This window comes from Hippocampus bargibanti, linkage group LG20 (genome assembly GCF_051943395.1).
Source record: "Hippocampus bargibanti isolate YZ-2025 linkage group LG20, ASM5194339v1, whole genome shotgun sequence".
NCBI classification, from domain to species: domain Eukaryota; kingdom Metazoa; phylum Chordata; class Actinopteri; order Syngnathiformes; family Syngnathidae; genus Hippocampus; species Hippocampus bargibanti.
Window position 1 is genome coordinate 1,904,655 of NC_142753.1, and position 18,739 is coordinate 1,923,393.

Here is an 18,739-nt window from a genome sequence, read left to right on the forward strand (position 1 = left end):
GAATTGGAGGTCGTCGACGTCTCATACCCTCTTTACAGAACACAACGTACAATAACGTAGTGCTTTTTTATTAAAAAGAACAAAACCTAAACAAATAGAAAACCAAAAGTAAAAAGCAACAGCATATTTTCATGACTTAAGAATTATAATTACAAACTTTGAGCGAATGGGGAGAGCTTTTAGACAAACTGTACACGTCACAAAATGTCAGCCGGTTTGCCATTTACAACGCTTGCATCCTATTTTGTGATTGTCTAAAAAGAACTCAAGAAATCACAGAAAACGCACAAATACAACAAGTGTGATGCACAAAATGGAACCATTTCCTATTTGAACGAAAAATGTGGTTTGACGACTTGCTTTTTTTTAAAATCACTGCTCCAAAATAGAACCTTTTTGATGTTGGCTAGCTTTTTTAGTGTTCAACACTTGGCAGAAAGAAAAACAACAACCCAGGAGTACACTACCCCTGAATAAAAGCAATATTAGTAACAATGATGTTGCGGTGTCACTTGCTGTGGCCAGCGTGGCCCGCTCGCTCGTGCGCAACATTTGCATGAATTTCAATCGTCAGCAACAAAATTTGGGCTACGATGTTGTCAGGGAGGTTCGTCTGAGATTAAAGACAACAAAAATAGTATTTTTCCTTTTTAAGTGTCTTCATCTGACTAAAAAGCTTGGCCAAAACAAACATGCGAATCAAACCTCTGAAGATGGAGGACACCGATTCGCTGTGGCGACCGACCCCTTCAAGGGTAAAGCCGAAAGGAAAAGAAGTGTCTTGATCCTAGCAAGACAATGACATTAAAATATGAGCATGATGAGAATAATTGCAATTCATTTCCAGCCGAGGCCTGAACAGTACACAATAACAAACCAGGTCGTTTTTTTCAAGATATTGCTTTCGGAGAAGCCCCCCCCAACCCCCTCAAGGTCAAGCGTGTGGATAGACTTCGCATGGTGGCCCACTGGCCATTCCGATTCTCCATCCTCAGCGTCATTTGAACGGATTCTTGGTCAGTTTACAACGTTGGGACTATGTCGATAGTCCCTTTTGGGTGGCGGGGGAGGGATGTCCACATCAGATAAGACTAATTCTTTTCAAACACTCCGCCCCACATACAGTATTGACTTGCCTGGTAGAATTTCACGTGAAGCAATGCTTTCTTTCCATAGTTTTCTTAAAACTGTTAATTGCCATTAAGCCCTTGTTTTTTTTTTCTTTAAAAAAAGTGACCGGTTGAGGAAATGTTGTGGCCTCTATGGATGCGCAAAAAAAACGGACAAATTGGAGAGCACAACCCAGTTAAGGCGTTGCAGTTGAAGCCCGTGTTCCTCCCACCTGATTTCATTAAGCTGGTGAATCCATCAGTTGGACAAGCCCACCGTCTCACAGGGAGGGGGGGGTCTAAACCTCAACATTTGATAAAAAGCGCTCCCCTCCCTTTTGGAAGAAGCAGGCCTAGACTGTGTCGACATGAGTAAGCCAAGTACAGTATGCGAGGGAAAACATAACACCCCCCCATCATCAAGTACTATTTTAGTGTGTTTTCAATACAGATACATGACACAGAAATTCACTATATCCATGGTACCAAAAGTGCAGTCTACCTAATTAACCCCGCCGCCCCCCCCCCCCCCATCTCACGAGCAGCATCTTGCACACCTCCAAACATTGTTGGCATGCGCAAGCACTTTCAGCGTGCGCCCGCCCGCAAGGGCCAGCAAGTCTTCCGCATCCTGACTTGCGCTCGCCGTACGTCGCAAACGGGTCCTTGGATGCGTGGGGGGCTTTTTTTTGTGCCGTGGGGGACATCGAGTGGGAGCTTCCAAACCCCCTCCACCGTCCGTTCTCAAGAGTTGAGCTGACAAAGTCCTGGAGGAGGTATCCCGCCCGGGATGCTCTGGAAGGCTTTGGATGGCCCCCTTCCGATCATTTCCTTTGTTGTCATCTCGCCCGCCCGTCAAAGGCAGTCGTCCGTCACCTCGCCCGGTGTGATGAAATGTTCCTTTCCGTCAACACATGTCAACAAATCCAAGTGTCCGTTGACCTCCTCTGGCAGATAAGTCTATCTATGGCTGTGGGAAGAACACAAAAAGAGGAAGGATGCTTAGGAGCTTGGACACAAGGAGCTGAAAGTTGAGCAAAAAAAATAATAATAATACAGTGAGACCTCAACTTACAAACACCTTAACTTACAAACTTTTCATCTTACAAACATCAAATTTATGAAAATTAAACCTTATAATAAGCACTATTTTTATAATACACACCCACCACGGCTGGTGGAGTGATCTTCGGCGGAAGCACACGACCGAACAGTCCCTCTCCTTCCATAAGCCATCAACGACCATCAAAAAGGTCAATAAAACTTTATTTTACAGCAGTTTATTTCTTTAATTACAGTCCTCATGCAATTCCCTTTGACCTTCGACCTCCAACGCCATTCCATCAAGCCATAAATGACCATCACAAATGTAAATAAAGTGACTTTATGATACAATGCAGTGTATTTCTTTCATTGCAATACAATAGCACATTTATTATACATAGAATAAGGTATGTTGTGTGTAGTTTTAAGGCTTATTTAGTTGAAAAGTATATTTTATGGAAACCCGGGAACGGATTATTCCCATTTTAATGGTTTCCTATGGGATTTTTTTTTTGAGATACACACTTTTCGCCTTACACACTCTGTCTGGGAACCAATTAAGTTCGTAAGTTGAGGTCTCACTTTAATATGGAAGCAATCATCTTCCGAAAGTGGCGTGCACTGTTTGGTGTTAGCGCTAGCTAGCTCTTCCATATCGGACTTTCCAATTCAATGCACCTGAAACACGTTTGCTCCTCGATCCAATTTCGGCCATGCTTGGTCAGCAAATTCTCCTTCGGAGATTCCTGCAAGCGCATCACATTGGACAAGCTGTTGTGGTGCCGATGCACAACTTATAAAATCAATAACTACAAAAGAAAAGTGTCTCCGAAAGACTAAAGTGAAGGCCCGCCCGGGCGCTGTGTCGATGTGCGCTAGATCCCCTCACCATTGTTGCCGGGCGTTCTGTGCAGCAGATCCAAGAGAATCTTATTGAGGCGCTCCCTTTGGGCCTCCCTCCCGCCCGGCGCCGGGCGGGCCGCCATCGGAGACGGCCGCTCGAGGGTGTCCCCGGCGCCGCGGGCGGAGCCCTCCCGCCGCCGCTCCTCCACCTCTGGGCGTCGGTCTTGATCGTTGTGCCCCGCCCCTCCCGGCGGAGGGGCGCCGTCCACGTCCTCCTCCAATCCGGTGTCTGCGGCCTCCGACGGGAAGTCGCACGAAGAGCCGCCGTCGTCGTCGCAGACCGCGGACCCTTCGTGGGTCCCTTTGGAACGTTCGCACTTCCACGCCGAGCGGCCCCCGTTCCTCTTGTAGTTGTCGGGAACGTAGTGGGGCTGCAAGCGACAATCACGCAATCGCCGTTCACGTGGAGGACATTTCAAGGTTCCCGGAGACGCAATGAGTTGCAGATTCCGTCCCTCGTTTTGGAACGCGCCGGTCCTCATGAATTTTGGAGGCATCTGTTCCAGATTCTTACCGAAAAGTCTCTCTTGGGCGTCAGCCGCTTGGGGAAATGGTTGAAGGCGTACGGCTTGGTGCACACCGGGTATCGGTTGCGATGGATTTTGTAGAAAAGGTGAGCCGATTTGTCCAAGCGGTAGTCACAGATGTACACGTCGGGCTCTTTCACCCCTTTGGGCCGGCCTGCGAGAACAAAGCGAGTCACGCCGGCAACTCACCGATGCGAGCGAGCGAGCGCCTCCTCACCTTTGCAGTACGTGTAGAGATCGAGAACGCAGCAAGTGGCCACCACGGCGTGCAGGGGGACGATCTCGTAGAGCGGCATGCGAAATAACTCCTTGTGGTAGAAGCGGCGTGACGGCGAGTGGTGAGTCTCGTGAGGACGGAAGTAGTGGTGGCCAAAGGCGAAGCGCTCCCCCCTTGGTGGTCGGGGACGAGTCACAGCGGTGCACAAATCAGCCCGGCCGGTGGGGTGCAAACGTGGGCCGTGCCGCCGCGCCCAACTTACTTTTGGTTCTTCCAGAGTTTCTCGATGCGGAAGATGTCCAGTTTGTCTCGGTTGACGTGAGAGAGGAGGCGGTACGACTGTCTGACGGGCTGACCCTCGGGGGTGCGCCGGCTGTCTCGCATCAGGTACACGCAGTCGCCTGCGTCCACAGGAAGCTTATTCTTCCGCGAGAAACTAAAGCAAAGTCGCCCCCCTGCCCGCTTCTCCGTACCTTGGTGGAGGAGCAGCTGGTCTCTCAGGAGGCAGATGTAGTAGATGGAGCCGGCCTGGGCGTAGCTGGGTTGGGGGATCATGGGGACTTCCTTTTGCGGCCAAAACAACAATGGGCGAATGAATGGCGTGAAAAGACTCTCCCCCGGCGGGGCTTTGCGGACGTACCGTGTCCACGGGCCTGGGCTCGCATTCCTCACACAGGTAGTGCTCCACTTCCGTCTGCAGCCGCATGCAGTCGCAGTGTTGCCAAACCTTCAACGCAAGAAAACATAATGGAATCGGTCCGCCAAGGTGGCCTGTCGCATCTTTTGCTTCGATCCAGTCAAAGCTGGCTTTTCCACCATCATCCGTTCCACACAACCAAAACGTGGCCCTTTATATTCAATGGAACCAATGTCTGCTTTTTTTTGTATCAATATCAAACAATAAAAACATGTCGACTTGCAATGGAACGCTACACGAGGATAACGTCTGATTTGTGGCGATCTCAGCCAAACGAGTCTGCTTTTTAAATCTTTGACTGCCAGACGATGTGCAAAAAGGTGTCCAGTCCAGTGCCAGGGTTTTTTTGTGGTCATTCTCACTCCAATTCCAGGACCCACAGAATATGGACTTTTAGGATCATCAACGTCAACATGCAATGCAGCCTAAGAAACGTTAGACTTTCTCCTTTAATAAAAAAAAAAAAAAAAACAGTTAATTCCTAAGTGATATGGGTCTGGAGTTGTCTGAGCTTGAAATGGGGCGGCTGTCCAAAATGCAATACATACATATCGGTTTATTCAGCACATTAACAACAGCTGAAACTGTAACAAAGCGCTAACATGGAGATAAAGCAAATGCTGCCCCCTCGTGGAAGGGGAAAAACACTGCCAGAGGTCTAACCACTGCTTTATCAGCACCAAAACAAGAAAAAAAACAAACCCAAACAAATTCGGGAATGGCGCTCCACGCCATGCTTTTCAATTCCCGAATAAATTCGGGAATGGCAGAAAATGAGTTGCATTCTGGTGCGTGGCGTTTGCTCGAGAATCCATTTGTGGTTGTAAACTGATGCATAAAAAAAAAGAACATATTTTCGGTTGAGAACCAAGACGTTTGAAAAGCCAGCTTTGACCGTATTTGTTTCATTTCTCTCTGTAAATGTATGAAAAAAAAAAAAAAAGAATTGGGTGTGGCCCCGCCCCCTTACCATGCACTTTTCGCACTGGATCATCAAGCCTTCGTCCTTGTACATGCCGCAGACGCAGCGGATGACGTCGTCGTCCTTGTCGTGGGTTCCGGGCGCCCCCGCGACGGGCTCCAGCGAGTCAGAGCTGTCGGCCTCGCTGGCCGTCTCGCCCATAATCTCGTCGATCTGCACGGCCGCCTCGTTGCGGGCGCTGTAGTAGGCTTTGCGCAGCCTGCACACGTCCCTGCCCACCGACGACTTGCGCCCGTAATATTTCTGGGTGGGGAAACGAGACGTTAGCGAGAGACGGCGATTGGCGTTCCGCGGGACACTCGTAAGCGCCTACCTCGGCGTTGCGGAACACTTTGAGCATGTCGGTGTCAAAGGCTTCCACCGTCTTGTAATGGCCCGTGAGGATTTGTTTGTCAATGGTGCTTAAGTCCAGAGGGTCCGACACCTTCTGGTAGTAATGGCTGTTCCTAAACATGCCGCGTTGCGCACAAAAAAGGTCACCTCCGAGCGTGAAAGGTCTTTGCGACTTGGTTCTTACCTTTTCCGTGACGGGAGATTCAATAGCGGAGCGGCGAGCGTGTGGTCGGAAGAATCTGTGGGACGAAGAGCAGATGACAAGCCGTGAGAACATGTCCAAGATTTGTCGCGGACGGATCGGAAGAAAGTGGCCAAATGACCGACCTTTGTAGCTGCTAATCATGTCGCAAATCTCCTTGAAGATGTGCGCCAGGCGAGCCGTCCGCGTCACTTCGGTGTTTTCTTCGGCGGCGGCGAGCCTGCGCGTCCGCACCGAGCGTGACGTCTGCAGGGCTGAGAACTGCGTGAGGAACACATCTGGGGTGGGGGGGACGGGACACAACGCAAGCCTGTTTGTTCACTTTTTCAATCCAGGCGCCACTTGGAATGAAATGAGAGCTTGCGAGGCTCACCCGACTTAATGTTGCCGTCGTCGCGGATGACGCCCCCCCAGCGAGTGTAGACGGAGAGGGCGCCAGGGTCTCGCTCTCTTTCGCCCTCTCGTTTCAGCAACTCCTGTTTTTCCCTCATTTTTTCCCAGTTCCTCAGAAGGAACACACGATGTTTGAGGACAAAGTTCCTAATAGAGGGGCAGAAATTGATTTCGCGATCAGCGCTTTTGGAACACAACGACGGACCAGTCGTTCCTGTGGGGGGGGGGAGGCGGTTTTTCTCCGTAAATCCCGTACGACCTACCTCTCTCTGTTTGACATGGGTTTCATAAGATGAGGGTAAAACTTGTTGCTGTCGCTGGATTCTTCCTCCTGAAAACAAAAAGCTCTTTTATCAGTGTCTGAAACTCATGACAAAAAGTTAGCGTACACCAGGGCTGACAACTCTGAAAAGTCGCCTGCCCAGCCATAAAGTTGCCTGCCCTATTTTTCACAACTTGAAATACAATAAGACGACTAATCGCAAAAACTCCCATTGTTGCAAAGTATTAAAGGACAACCGACGTCACTTTTTTGTTTTTTAACTGACGCCAGAAAAACGTTTTATAGCATCTAAAATAGCCAAAACACGCAGTATATTTTTAGTCAAATGCAAAACACCAATAAAAATGACTTCAAGTGTCCAAAATCTGCAAAAAATTGAGCTGCGAATTGGGCATTTTCAGAAAGTCCCGCCCCCAGTTCGTGACGTCACACCAAGACGTCTTGCATTGCTAGTGAATCAAAACAATGGCTTCAGATTCGGAGAATATGCTGTCTTGTTACACATCCAGTTATGAATATGATTCAAATAGTTCAGAAGAGGAAATCATACATGTTTGCAATCGATTAAAGAATTTATTTGTGCCATTTTGAGGCAACATTGGGGGGAAAATCTCCCACCCAAAAAAAGAGGCAGAAAATGGCGACCTCCTGTGGCCACCTCCGTTTCCACAGGCTGATAAATTCCTTATATGGAGCTTGGACGCCCTCTTCTGGCGGCTTTTGGGTGCAACACGAGGTCCTCAGACCAAACAAGTACAGCAAAATACATTGACGTGATGGAAGGACCGCTACAATGCGTCTTTTTTACAGTAAAGGGCGGTCCTTTAGTGACGTCACGTACAGACTCGTCACCAACTCAAAAACAAGACTTCCTGAATGTTCAGCGCGAGTCTTAAAACGTAAAATATAGCTATATGCGGTGGAATCTTTGTAAAATACGCTCAGTAGAAGTCATTTGAAGCCATTTTACAAATTATGGACACAACTTGTCCGGGGGCGTCGTTTGTCCTTTAAGGATCGATCATCAGAATATATAAAAGAAAACACTTCAAATGACTTCTACTGAGCGTATTTTACAAAGATTCCACCGCATATAGCTATATTTTACGTTTTAAGACTCGCGTTGAATATTCAGGAAGTCTTATTTTTGAGTTGGTGACGAGTCCGTAAGTGACGTCACTGAAGGAACGCCCCTGACCGAAAAAAGACACATTGTAGCAGTCCTTCCATCAGTAGTCAGTTGACAATTTTATTTTGCTATGCTTAGAATATCTTATTTTCTATCCTTTCACCCCCCACCCCATCCCTTTTCAATTGCTGTTGTGGACTGCAAATTTCCCCATTGTGGGACGAATAAAGGTTTTCTGATTCTGATCAATCAATCAATTTTGAAAAACGTGACCTGTCCGATGCGCGTCCGACCCGTTTGGTGGTCTTACGCGGAAATATTAGCAGGCAAGCCTCAATTGCAGCGGCACTCACCCGTTTTTTAAGTTGGTGTTTGGATTTGCGCTTCTCCTTGAGTCGACCCGGTCGCCGAGTGCCGGCCACCTTGCCGGGTAGGCCGTTGACGCGCTGGCTTTTGCCGCCGATGATGCCCCGGCAACTCTCCGAGCCACACTTGCAGACTTGCTGCGGTGGGGAGGGCGGGGGGGAAACATCAGCATATGGCAGATTTGAGGGAGATGCTCAAAGGTCAACGACGACGGCGACCAGAAGCCTCGTCAACACTTGAGGGCGTCACTCACCTGCTCCTCCGTGTTGAAGGAATGGAAATTGTAATCGTAGGTGAGCTCGGTCCCGCTGCTGATGTCCTTGAGCGCAAAAAGGCCGATTCTGTACACCCCGTTGACTGACCTAAAGGTCACCAGGAAAAGGACAACTTGATACCGGGCCCGTACTCTATTCAAAGTCGCGGGGAAACAAAAGGTGAGAAGGAGGAGTCAAGCGGCGCTGACCACTTTTGCATCTCGCAGTTGGGCTGGCAGCTGTGGTTGATGAAGCGCGCCTCGTTGCCCATCCGATAGCTGTCAATCACCATGCCGCTGTCCAGATTCAGACAGTAGTGGCCGCTGTGAGCAAAGTACTGCTGCATCATCCGACTCCTGAAGAAGGAAAGCCAGGTGAGCGGGCACCAATTGATCCTCCGCGTGGGTAAGAGCGAGCGCTTCACCTGAACTCGTGCTCGCTGACCACTTCACCCAGATACTCGATGATGAACTGTCCGGAGCGCAGGCTCTCTTTGGTGCGGATGCCCCAGCCCTTGCCCTCGGCGCGGAACCGCTCCAGGCACTGAACCCATTCGTGCCTCTGGATGTGCTGGTTGTCGCAGTGCTGGCGACACGGGCAGGTGCTGGGGGAGCACTCGGCAAAGCTCATCCTTGGCGAAAGGAGACATGGTTAGTGATAGAGTGTTTTATGCACATCAGTAAACATATTAGGTTATTTCATGTTTAGCTTAGTACACATTATGACTATTGCACGTTTAATTTCAGTCTAATAGCATTATCAATCTTATTAGTTCAATAGTCGTTGCAAAGAAGCAACGGCTCCAACTTCACCCTAAGACCCTCCCAACACTGAGTTGTCTGTAGCTGATTGGACAACAGATCGCTGCTGTGGACATTCAAAAACTTGTCAGAGCGGGAGCTCGCTCTCTTTGTTTCCTATCTTTGTCCGTGTGCTCATGTCTTCGCCCCGACCGAGACGAGAAGTGCTTTTCTGTCTCATTAGAATAAAGTAGTTTTTTGTTCACCATCTATCGTCGTTACTGATATTTTTATCCCTGAACTTCTTTGAAAACCGAACCAGGAAAGAAGCAAGAATTTAAACCGAACAGTTAGCGACGTGGCTCAAGCCCCGCCCCGCCTCGCCCCGCCTCGCCTCGCCCCGATCGTCTTTACCTATTGAGGCAGTCATCCAGACAAGCTTTTTCAGTGTGGTTGGTGGGCGTTTTGCAGTTGCATGTCGTGGTTTCGTAGCCGGAGAAAGGCTTGACATCAACGTACACGTCTGCCACGCAAACAAGAGAGGGAAGTTACAAATAAAGACCAGGTCAGATGGCATCCAGCCAATCAACACTTACTTGATCGGATCTTTTTGTAAAGAGGCACGTCGGGCCTTTTGTATAGCTGGAAAACAACAAGCTCAAAATGAGATGAAACAATGAGGCGATTGGGTCACAAAAGCTTCCAAAAGACGGCGAAGAAAAGTAAAAGGAAAGGTCGTCCGCTGATGGCAATCAATCACCTGATCGTGTTTCCACAGCCAGAGGATGTCGTAAGGCAACTGGAAATCCAGGCGCTTCTGTCTCAGGTACTTTCCTGAAAACGCCAACAAAAAAAAGTCAAGTCGGGAACGGTTGCAGCGTTAGCTTTCCCGAGCAAATGAAAAGCGCTTGTCTTCCAAGCGGAGATTTCCAAATGCGACGGCTCGAAAAAAAAAAAAAACAAGTGCCTGAGTGGCTCCGGGACTCACCAACGTGGATGGGTGGCGGAAACAATCCGTAATCGTGCTCCCCAGGGATGTACTCCAGCTTCTCTTTCTTGAGCTGCAGAAGCTGGCTGCGGGGGCTGCGAGCAAGAAAGAGCAAGACAACCGTGGAGCGCAAGCGCAACGGAAATTAAATACAGTAAAGTCTCGTTATATCGATATTCAAGGGAGTCCGAAAAAATATCGATATAACCGGGACTATCGATATATCCAACCTTGTTTGCATGTAATTTTCTCCGTGCGTGCATAGAAATAGTATCGATATAACCGGGACTATCGATATATCCGATATCGATATAACGAGACTTTACTGTACATCCATTTGACTCCCTACTTACTCCTCCGTCTTGAACACGTCCGAGTAAAGTCCAGCCTTCTGGAACTTTTTCTTGGGAGGCCTGGCCGCTTTCTTTTCACGCGGGGCGGCTAGGGGCGGGGCCGATGCTTGTTCCCCGGCGGCGAGGTCCCGGCCTTGGGCCGAGGGGTGGCCGTCTGGCTTCCTCTCAGCCGAGCTGAAACACAAGCATGCTTTGGTGGACACCGGAGTAGGAATTTTTCTTTTTTTTTTGGTGCAGACTTGAATTTACCCGGCAAAGGGAGCCAGCTCGCTCTGGGCCAGCCAGCACCCAGCGGGTCCGGGTCTGGACCTCGGAATCAGGCGGTCTTCTGCGTGGGGCGATTGCTGCGCGGCGTCCTCCCCATCTTCCCCTTCCCAGTGTTTTCTTTTCTGTCCTCTGCCTCGCTGATCTTGGACAACCGCCTCAATGGTGTCTTGGACGCTGTCGGCGTCCCAGATTCCGCCCGCCCCGAATTCAAGGGTGGGCGACGCGGGCGGCGAAGGCAGCGGATGCTTGCGGGGGCGCCCTGGGCCCCTCTTTTTCACCACGTTGTTTCCCGTGCGGGCTTGCCGCTGCAGCTTCTTGGCACGCAGGATTTTGTTGACGTGGTGAAGACTGTGCTTGGATTTCTGTGACGGGTGCGACGGGTGGGGGAGGGCGCCGCCGTCTGGGCAACAGTTCGGGGACGGCGGCGGGCGGGAAGAGGACGCAGAGTCACGCGAGTAGAACGCGGCGGACTGCTGACGGAGTTGCTGGCAGTGATGCAGCGAGGCTTCCGGCCCTTCCGATTTGGAGAGTGCGACGCCTCTCGTCTGGACGCTTGCCGGGCCTTGGCCAGAAAAAGATCAAAATAAGCGCGCTGACGACCAGTTAGAACAGCGGTCGGGAACCTATGGCTCGCGAGCCATATATGGCTCTTTTGATGATCGCATCAGATTCGGCGATAAAACTAAATACAGTGAGACCTCAACTTACGAACTTAACTGGTTCCCAGACAGAGTGTGTATCTCAAATAAAGATTTCCCATAGGAAACAATTAAAATGGCAATAATCCGTTCCCGGGTTTCCATAAAATATACTTTTCAACTAAATAAGCCTTAAAACTACACACAACATACCTTATTCTATGTATAATAAATGTGCTATTGTATTGTAATGAAAGAAATACACTGCATTGTATCATAAAGTCACTTTATTTACATTTGGGATGGTCATTTATGGCTTGATGGAATGGCGTTGGAGGTCGAAGGTCAAAGGGAATTGCTGTTTGGAAAGAGAGGCGCATTACATGACGACTGTAATTAAAGAAATAAACTGTGCTGTAAAATAAAGTTTTATTTACCTTTTTGATGGTCGTTGATGGCTTATGGAAGGAATCCAGTTACCAACAGTCCATAAGGACTATTGGTAACTTAACCTCTGGTGCTGTTCGGTCGTGTGCTTCCGCCGAAGATCACTCCTCCAGCCGTGGTGGGTGTGTATTATGAAAATAGTGCTTATTATAAGGTTTAATTTTCATAAATGTGACGTTTGCAAGACAAAAAGTTTGTAAGTTTAGGTGTTTGTAAGTTGAGGTCTCACTGTACATCTTCTCGCCTTTTCACTGTTCATTTCCTGTTGGGGCTGCAGTTGGTGCAAAGCGCAATTTTGATTGGATGATACTGGCCGTCATGTTGAAACAGGTAAACGCCCCATTAAATAAGCAGACGGGTAAAAAAAATGGTGAGTACACTTCAGCTTGAATGGACCTGAGGATTCGCTTTTGTTGAGAGAAAAGGTTCTGATTCTAATTTGCAATGAAACAGTCGCATGCCAGTGGCATTTTAACAAGCCCCATGCTAACGCTAGCATCAATATACATCTGTGAGAGACGGCAGAAAACTAGCGCGCAAGCTAATGAGCAGTATGCAGGCTAGCGAGCAATAACTTTGTGTATGGACCCGGCAAGTTGACTTTCTTTCCGATCATTTGGCTGGATTTTTACCAATCATGAGGAACGGAAAACTAGTCACGTTAGCGGTGAGTACTATCACAAAGTTACAGTAAAGTCTCGTTCTATCGATATTCTCGGGAGTCGGAAAAAATATCGATATCACCGGACTATCGATATATCCGATCCTGCGGCATGTAAATTTTCTCCTCGCGTTCATAGAAATAGTATCGTAATAAGCAGTACTATCGATATAACCAATATCGATATAACGAGACTTTACTGTATTTTATAATACATTCTGACATTTTGTTTAAAAGTGGCCGCGCGTGCGTACGTGTGTGTATGCCTATGTGTGCGCGCGAGCGTGTTGCGCTCACTGAAAAACATGTCTAAATATTTGACTTTTATGGCTCTCTTAGTCAAAAAGGTTCCCGAGTTAGAAAATAAAAATGATGTGTACAAGAATCCGGAGTTCTTCCATTAATTTTTGCTCCTTTTTTTCAGTACTTTGCAATCCTAAAAGCGACTTTTTGATGGCATCAAATAAAGTGTTCCAAAATCACAGCTTTTTTTTTTTTTTTTTTATGTTAACAGGGCGCACGAGGCCAACGCGACTCACCGAATGGTCTTCTGTCTGCCGAGACGGAGCGCTCTTTTCTCACGGTCCGGTCCACGCGGGAGAAGCAGGCGTTCTCCGGCGCCGTCTCCTTCCTTCTGGCCCCGCACCCCCTCAGGTTAGCGCGAGTGAGAGCCGAGGCAAAGAGATTTGTGAGGTTCGGAGGCTGGGCGTCCTCCGCGGGGGCTAGCGGCCCCTCGTCCTCGCTGTCCGAGCCGGCGGGCGCTCGGTCCGGCCCCCCGTTCGAGAAGCGCCCCTGACCGGGCAACAGGCGGCCGCGCGAAAGCTTGCGCGGGTCGGCCTCGGGGGAGCCCATTCGGAACCAGGACTCCGGGGGACGCTGGCCTTTGGAGCCGCCGGCCAGCGCCAGCCTGGAGGGTCCCAGACAGGAAAGGGGGGTCTCCTTGCGCTTGTACCTGTCCGCCGAGGAGGAGGACGAAGGCGAATTGGCCAAAGCCACGCCCGCCCGCTGTCCAAAGCGGCACCTTTGCAAAGACTCCGCCAATCCTAAGCGGGCAACTCGCTCGGCTTTCCCGGAAACGCCTCCGCCGTCGGTGCCGTTTGCGGGACCGCCGGCGTTTTTTTCCTCCTGGTCGTCGTCGGCGCAACGCTCCCTATATCGGTGCCGGTGTTTGTGTTTGTGGTGCCAGTTAAAAGACAGCTCCGAGGAGACGGGGGGGAAAAGAACGGGGGGTCGCCCGCCCAGGTACTCCTGCCGAAGCAGCTTGTGTTTCTTCTTGTGGAATTTGGAAGGGTTGAGCAGGAGGTGAGGGGGGTGGTGATGATGCAAATAAGACGCAGGGGGAGGAGGCGGGAAGGTGGGCGCGTGATGAGAGTGGTGCGATGAGGCGGCGTGGGGCGACTGGTGGTGGGCATAGAGCGCGCCGGCCGCAGGGTAGCCCCGGTAATAGCCGAGGCCCAGGGGTCCGGAAGGAATACGGAACGCCGTAAGAAGGGTGGTAGAAGCCCCCGCCCGAGAGCGGGAAGCCCAGCCCCGCCACAAAGGGAACTTCCGACATGGCCTCTCGGAGTTTGGGCGGTCGCCCGCGCTTCTTCTTCAGGTCCGGTTTGCGCACGTAGTGCAGCGGGTCGCAGGCGTAGGCCGGGTGGGAATAGAAGCTGCCAAAATTAAGGCGGAATATGGTGGGCAGGAGGTCTCTGTGGACGTAGTGGTGGGGGGGGTGGGCGGCCCGGTTGCCGCCCGCCGCCATTCGAGCGGCCCCCGCCGCCACGCCCCCCAGGCGGTGGGCCGCGCCGCGATGCGCGATGCGAACCTGGCTCATGCGGACCACGATCTCGTCCAGGTCGGCCAGAAAGTCGGGGTCCAGGCGGCGGGAGCGCAGCTGCAGGTACTTCTTCTTGCGTTTGCGTTTTTGCCGCTTCAGCTTGTCGTAGGCCGGGCAGCCGTGCCCGCGCCGCTTGCACTTGTGCTTGTGCTTGTGGGCCGAGACCGAGGCGGGCGGGGCCGCCGGGTGGGGTCTCCGCGGCGACGGGGAGGGCGAGGGACGCTCCGCCGGCAGAGCCGCGTGGCGTCGCCCGTTGGAGCCCATCGGCGCCAGCAGGGCGGCGCCGATGGCCAGCGCCCCCCCGGCCTTCTCGCCGCGGTCCGACGTGCTGTTGTTGTCCGTCCCGATGCCGCTGTCGCTGGGCGCCGTCTCGTCACTGTGGGACTCGCTGACCGGGGACGGGGTGGCTTCCTTCAGCTCGCTCAGGGGGGCCGGCGAGGTGGGATGCAGCGGGCGCGGCGGGGACGGCTTGCCGTAGTGGTAGTGCTGCCGGTAGTGCTGGCGGTGGCCGCGGAAGGGCGACTTCCTCTGGGAGGAGCCCGGCGGCGCGCCGCGGAGGTTGGGGGCTGAAAACGTGGGCGGCGGGAAAGCAAAGGTGGCGCTGTTCGAATAGTGCGGGTGGGGGGCGAAGTGCTGCACCGAGCCCGGCTCGGCGAAGCCCCCCTCGCTGATGGGGCTGTGGCCCCCGCTGGACTGCGAGAGGGACGGCGAAGGAAAGATTTCCGAGGGGGGGCGGCGGTTCTGCTGCAGGGGTGACGGGAAGGCTTCGGGCGCGGCGTGAAGCCTTTTGGGCTTGCGCCCCCGCCGCTTGCCCATGTAGATGGTGCCTTTCTTGCTCACGTTAATCTGCGGCCCCAGTTTCCCCCCGAGGGAGGCGGCCAGGGAGGACAAAGAATGACCGGCGGCGTGCGCCGAGCCGCCCCCCGCCGAGCTGGCCGACGCTTTGGGCGGGGGGTCCTCCTTCCGGGGTCCCAACAGGATTTGGCTGAGGATGCGCTTGCGTTTGACGCTCTTCATCTTGTTGATCTTGCCGATGATGGTCTTCATCATCAGCTGGCCGTTTCCTTTGCCGCGGTAGCGTTTGTCCCCCGCGAGGTCCCCCCCGGCTTCGGGAGCCAGCGTGGGAGGCTGACCCTCTTGGGGTAAGGTGGGCGGAAGGCGCTTGGGGCGCCCCCGCTTTCGGGCGGCGGGCTTGGGCGGCTCGATGTCCACCTCCGGGTGGAGCACGGGGGGGTCTTGCTCCTCTTTGGACTTGAAAAAAGACGAATAGACCTTGGAGGCGGCTAATGTGCTCGGGGGGCGCCCGTGGGTGGGGCCGTCCAGCCTGGGCATGCCCGCCTTGGGCCTCCCTCGTTTTTTGGGGCGGGGCGCCAAGGTGAACAGACGCGACACGGAACTCGTATTTGCCTTGATTCGATTTGGGTTGGGGGGCCTCCCCACCGGCCTTTTGAGCGGCGACGAGCCTTCCGGGCCGGAGGACGGCGGCGATGCGGCGCTTTTGCTGAGGTCAAAGTGCGCGTCGGCGTCTGCGCTCTGATCGTGGACCTTGTTGGGGGCGCGGCCCCAGCGCGGCTTCCTCCCTCTGCGCTTCTTCAGGGGCTTGCGCTCCTGTTCCGTTGCCGAGTCCGCCGACCAATCGGGCGAATCGTCCAAGAGGGGGGTGCGGGGGCCGTCGCGGCCTTCCGGCTCGGGCGGAGACGAGGCCCTCGGGGGCCCGGCGAGACGGACGACGCGAGCGCCGTCCCGGCGGGGGCTGTGCTTGGATGGACTGGAGGCGCTCTTGCGGCTCTCGGCTCGCGGTGACGAATTGGTCGCACTTTTGTCGCCGCTGTTGCTCACGTGGGCGGGGCTGCCGCGTTGCCTGGGACCGGCGAGGCTGTTCTCTACGGGAACGGGGGCGTCGCCCGCGCGGTCCGCCGGCGGGACAGCGGGGGAGCCGAGGTCGGCGGGGGAAGTCCTCCGCTCGGCCGCGGTGGCGCAGCAAGACGGGAGGGGGGACGAACCTGAGGCGGGGGCTGGGAAGTGAGCGGCACAAGACGGCGCTTTGGGAACGGTCCCGTCGTCAGCGTCCTTTGAGGCGCACGCCAGGACGGCGCCGCCGGTCGCCTGCCCGCCCCCGTCCGGCTCGTCCTTCCTCGTTGGCACGGAGGCGGGCGGGTTTTCCGCCGCGGCATCTTTGTTCCGGGAACCGTAGGGCCGGCCGGGCGGCCGCGACACCGGCGCGGCGGGGGGGAGGTGAACCATTCTGGAATAGGTGTTCCTATTGGCCATGGCCCTGTCGCGCTGCTTGGCCGTGGGCGTCATGAAACCGGAGCTCGGGTGGGAGGGAGTTGGGTCCGCCTTGGCGGCTTTGACGGGCTTCGCCGTCTTTGACGGCGGGCAGGTGGCGATGAGTTGCGCTAACTTTTCCGTGACGGTCGGCGCCCCCCAGCTTGGAAGCGCCTTGTCTTTATCTCGTTGAGCCTCGTTGGCGCGCGGCGGGGCTTTCGCGCTTTCCCCGCCGGCTTCCTTCGGCGCGGCTAATGGGGTGGGGGGCGCCGACGAGCGGGCGTTGTGTGGCGCGCTTGCCGTTTTCTTCCCGGAAGGATGAAGTTTGCCGTCGGGGGGAGGGCCATGAAGGCTCGGGGGCCGTTCCGAGGTGGCGCTCGCCGCCGGACCGTCTGACTTTGCGTCGGACGGACACTCCGTCTTTGGCGCCGCCTTCGATCAAACAAACAAAACAAAATGGAAGCATGATTGACGCAACGCTAACGAATGTGCATGACATGAAGCAGACTTGAGAAAAAGCAAAGCTTTGCATTCAATCCATTCAAAGGCCAATTTGAAAAAGCACCACAACACGTTTAACCTTTGACACCCCAACAGCAAGCTTGCTCACTTACTTTGTGGCCGGCCGGACGGCAACTTACCCGTTTTCCCAAAGCGGCGCCGTTGACCTGATGCGGCGTCTCCGCAGCCGCGCCGGCGGGTGGAGGTCCGACGGCAGGAAGCGGCGTCGGGACTTTGGACGAGGACGGAGCCAGCGGCCTGCCCGCGCCCGCGATCTGCTCCTTCTCCTTTTCCCTGACGCGAGAAGGACTCTGACTGCGGCTCGCCGGCCCGTCGTTGGTATTCCCTGCGCGATTTCCTCGAGCGCCGCTACCTCCCCCCCGTCCGCTACTCCGCATGGTCGCCTTGAAAGCGGGTCGGCAGACATAATTCTCCAAGATTTTCGGAGGCTTTTTCATGCGCTTTGCTTGAAGACCAATCTTCAGTTTGACGTTGCCCTCCGAGAGGCTGCTCTCCTTGATGGAGAATTGCGACTGGTCGCCAGCGCCGTCTTGAGCGGCGGCTCCCGCACCCGTTCCGTCCGAGGTAGCGGACGCCTCTTTGTCTTTGTCCCTCTTCTTGTCCTCCTCGTCTTCTTTCTTTCCAAGCGCCCCTTCTTTCTCCCGCTCGCCGGTCGGAACGGCCGAGAGAAGAGGCGGCGGCGGCGTGGCCGTTCGGCCGTGAAGCTTCTGGTCCATCTTAACGTAGACCCTCGGAAGAATATAGGAAAGGAGCCGGGGGAGGGAAGGAGGTGGGGAAAGGGGGACAAGGGGGACGGGGACAACAATGAGGTCCGAGCTCTCCTTTTTTTCTATCCTTCCCCGTCAAGTGGGCCCTCTGACTCCGTCCTTCAGCTGTCGTCGTGGGGAATTGCCGGGTGGGGGTGGTTGGAGAGACAAAAACAAATGTTCATTAATGTCAAAGACCATATGGAGGGACATTTGTACCCGTTTTTGCCAAAGCAATGGCCTTTTTACAATCCATTTTATTTTTCGCCAATAACGCGTCTTGAAAACTCCTGGGCAAAGTTTTCTGGGAGTCGAGTCATTTTGGAGGCCGCGGAGAACTGCCACCTCGCCACTTGGCGACCTCTGGGAGTGCACGTAGCACCTCAAGCTTTTCTGTCCTTTGCCCTCACCGGCAGTAAATGAAAGCGAGCGTGCGCGAGTCGACCTGGCGGCGGTTTCACTCCGCGAAAACAAAACATCGGCGAGGGAGCCTGCGCAAAGTCTCACAAAATTGATCACGATTCATTGGGCAGGAGACATCTTCCCTGATGATGCTCCTTGTCTGCGTTTGCTGGGGAATAGCAATGGATGCTTCTTAGCCAGCTGACAAATGGCGGCCGAAATTCCGAGTGTGCTTTGCAGCTCACCGCCAGCCACTCTGCATCAAAGTTGACGTAAAAAATGAGCGGTTCCATTTCACCTCCAAAGAACACGACATGTTCAAAAGCCGAGGACGGCCTTCTTTGTATGGAACACTGCGCCAATCATCCTTCCGCAACCTTTCCCACTTGCTCTTTCCACAAACCTCCAAAGCGGCAGTCGCAGCACACAAACGGAAGCACTTGCGG

At 53.5% G+C, this 18,739-nt stretch overlaps 1 protein-coding gene across 1 annotated transcript; it reads right to left on the reverse strand.

The window, feature by feature from the left end:
• Positions 1-47: 47 nt before the first annotated feature.
• On the reverse strand, positions 48-17,933 carry ash1l (ASH1 like histone lysine methyltransferase). Its single transcript, XM_089023350.1, is given in 27 exon segments — positions 48-2,079; positions 2,832-2,899; positions 3,043-3,427; positions 3,571-3,737; positions 3,801-3,973; positions 4,063-4,201; positions 4,274-4,364; positions 4,441-4,527; positions 5,468-5,722; positions 5,793-5,925; positions 5,997-6,051; positions 6,140-6,292; positions 6,388-6,554; positions 6,671-6,738; positions 8,173-8,322; positions 8,439-8,547; positions 8,649-8,795; positions 8,864-9,070; positions 9,594-9,702; positions 9,776-9,821; positions 9,940-10,013; positions 10,168-10,262; positions 10,521-10,694; positions 10,770-11,349; positions 13,073-14,000; positions 14,002-17,055; positions 17,265-17,933. Coding segments are annotated over 27 exon segments (8,217 nt in total). The 5' UTR covers positions 17,862-17,933; the 3' UTR covers positions 48-2,073.
• Between the last annotated feature and the right edge of the window lie 806 nt (positions 17,934-18,739).